General features: G+C 59.7%; 1 protein-coding gene across 1 annotated transcript in view; it reads left to right on the top strand.

Moving 5' to 3' along the window:
* HRASLS5 (HRAS like suppressor family member 5) overlaps positions 1-1,133 on the top strand; it is a 5,777-nt gene extending 4,644 nt beyond the window's left edge. Inside the window, exon 4 of the mRNA XM_006772802.2 lies at positions 886-1,133. Within this exon, the coding sequence (XP_006772865.1) occupies positions 886-1,077 (192 nt within the window). The 3' untranslated portion in view covers positions 1,078-1,133. The remainder of the gene's footprint in view (positions 1-885) is intronic.
* The last annotated feature ends 510 nt before the right edge of the window (positions 1,134-1,643 follow it).

Genomic DNA, 1,643 nt, shown 5'->3' with positions numbered 1-1,643 from the left:
CACATTCAATGTGGCACAAGGGCTTGGGAAGCTACATCCCCGAGCCAGTGTGAGCTGCTCTTGTGGCATTTGGTTCCTCTTGAGACCCCATGAGAAGAGCAGAGGAAGTATGCATTACCGCCTTGTAGCAGGTTTTCAAAATCAAGGATTTAATGAGGCACGTCATTTTTCTAGGTTCTCGTCCACGTTCCCTATGTTTTCCTAATGCCCTGGGCAGATCCCAGCCTTGGTCTCTGTACTGTGCGACCCCATCCCCAGGCCACTGGGGGCGCCTCCCACGCTCGCCCTCCTGCTTCTCACTTTCTGCATCTTCCTCCTCTGCATCCCCCCTGGGAGGCCTGTGGCAGTGACGACCGTGGTGGGCGCTGGGACGAGGGGTCCCCCACCCCTTGAGCATTTGTACACAAAGAGGAGATCCCGGGGGTCAAGGGATTCCAGGAGGCCCTCCTTCCTCCGAATCCTGGGCCCAGACCTGAGCTCGTGCACTAATTCACTGTGTGACGTGGTCCAAGGGAGGTCCCGCCCTGGCTCCCTGTGTACTCATCTGCAGAATGAGGGCCCAGGGGCTGTGCTGCTCTGAGGCCCTTTGCCTCTGAGCCCCCCGACCCCACCCACACCCCCACACTGGAGGCAAACCCCAGGCTGAATGCCTCTGAGGCAGGGAGGGACCAGGAGCCCGGGGCCTGCACCATGTGCGCCCGGGCCGGCCGTCCTGGCTTCTCTGGGTCTGTGCAGCTCCAGGGCCTTTGAAACTGGAGCACAGGTTGCTTCCTGCTCTCGGGAAAGGCTCCAGGCAGGCCGGTTCCTGAGGGGGACGGCGAGGTGGTGGTGGGGCTGGGCACAAGTGTCCTGCCCGAGTGTCCTGTGAACGGGTCTGCCCTGCAGGTGGAGCAGGCCCTGATGCAAGGGGCGAAGGCGGCGGGAGCCATGCTCTCAGCCGTGGTGGAGAGCATACGGCCCAAGGCCATCACCGCTGGCAGCGACTCCGGACACCACGCAGAGGAAGAGCCGGGACGGCAGCAAAGAGAACGTCCTCCCTTTGCTCCCCTGGTCTCCCTGCTCAGCGGCCCCGTGTAAGAAACTCGTGAGCTTCCGGAAGGATCTGGCATGTACCCAGTTACCCCTTTAGACGTGTGTCCGATATGTGTGATGAGACCCAGGGACTTGCAGGGTGGGAAGAATCCAATATTTATTACGCAGCTGTGAGGCGCGGTCACCGCCACCCCACCCTCTATAGAAGGGGGTCTCGCTCGTGCCTTAGGCTGAACCTAGTCTGTGATGCCTGAATACCATGGGGTACATCCCGGAAACCTGCTGGAATGTTCTCAGTAATAAGAACTCCTTACAAACATCCTTTTTGTGACACTAACACGTCTCTAGCTCGTCCGGGTCGCTCCAGCCCTGCCCTTGGGGACCCGCGGTGCCGTTCAAGGGAGGAGGGATCTGAAAACCTTGGCCTCACTGCTCAGGGCCAGCTGTACCTTAACCTAGGAACACCTTTCCCAGGAAAGATTTTCCTTGTAAAATCACACGTCAGCTTTATTCTTCACTAGAGGCCCAGTGCACAAATTCGTGCACAGGTGAGGTTCGGCCGGCCCGCCCTGATGTGGCCAATCGGGCAGGGCTGGAAGGGGGAGGGGACA

This window comes from Myotis davidii, unplaced genomic scaffold (assembly GCF_000327345.1).
Source record: "Myotis davidii unplaced genomic scaffold, ASM32734v1 scaffold826, whole genome shotgun sequence".
Taxonomy (NCBI): domain Eukaryota; kingdom Metazoa; phylum Chordata; class Mammalia; order Chiroptera; family Vespertilionidae; genus Myotis; species Myotis davidii.
Note: the sequence above shows the minus strand (reverse complement) of the source record. Positions and strands in the feature narration are given on the sequence as shown.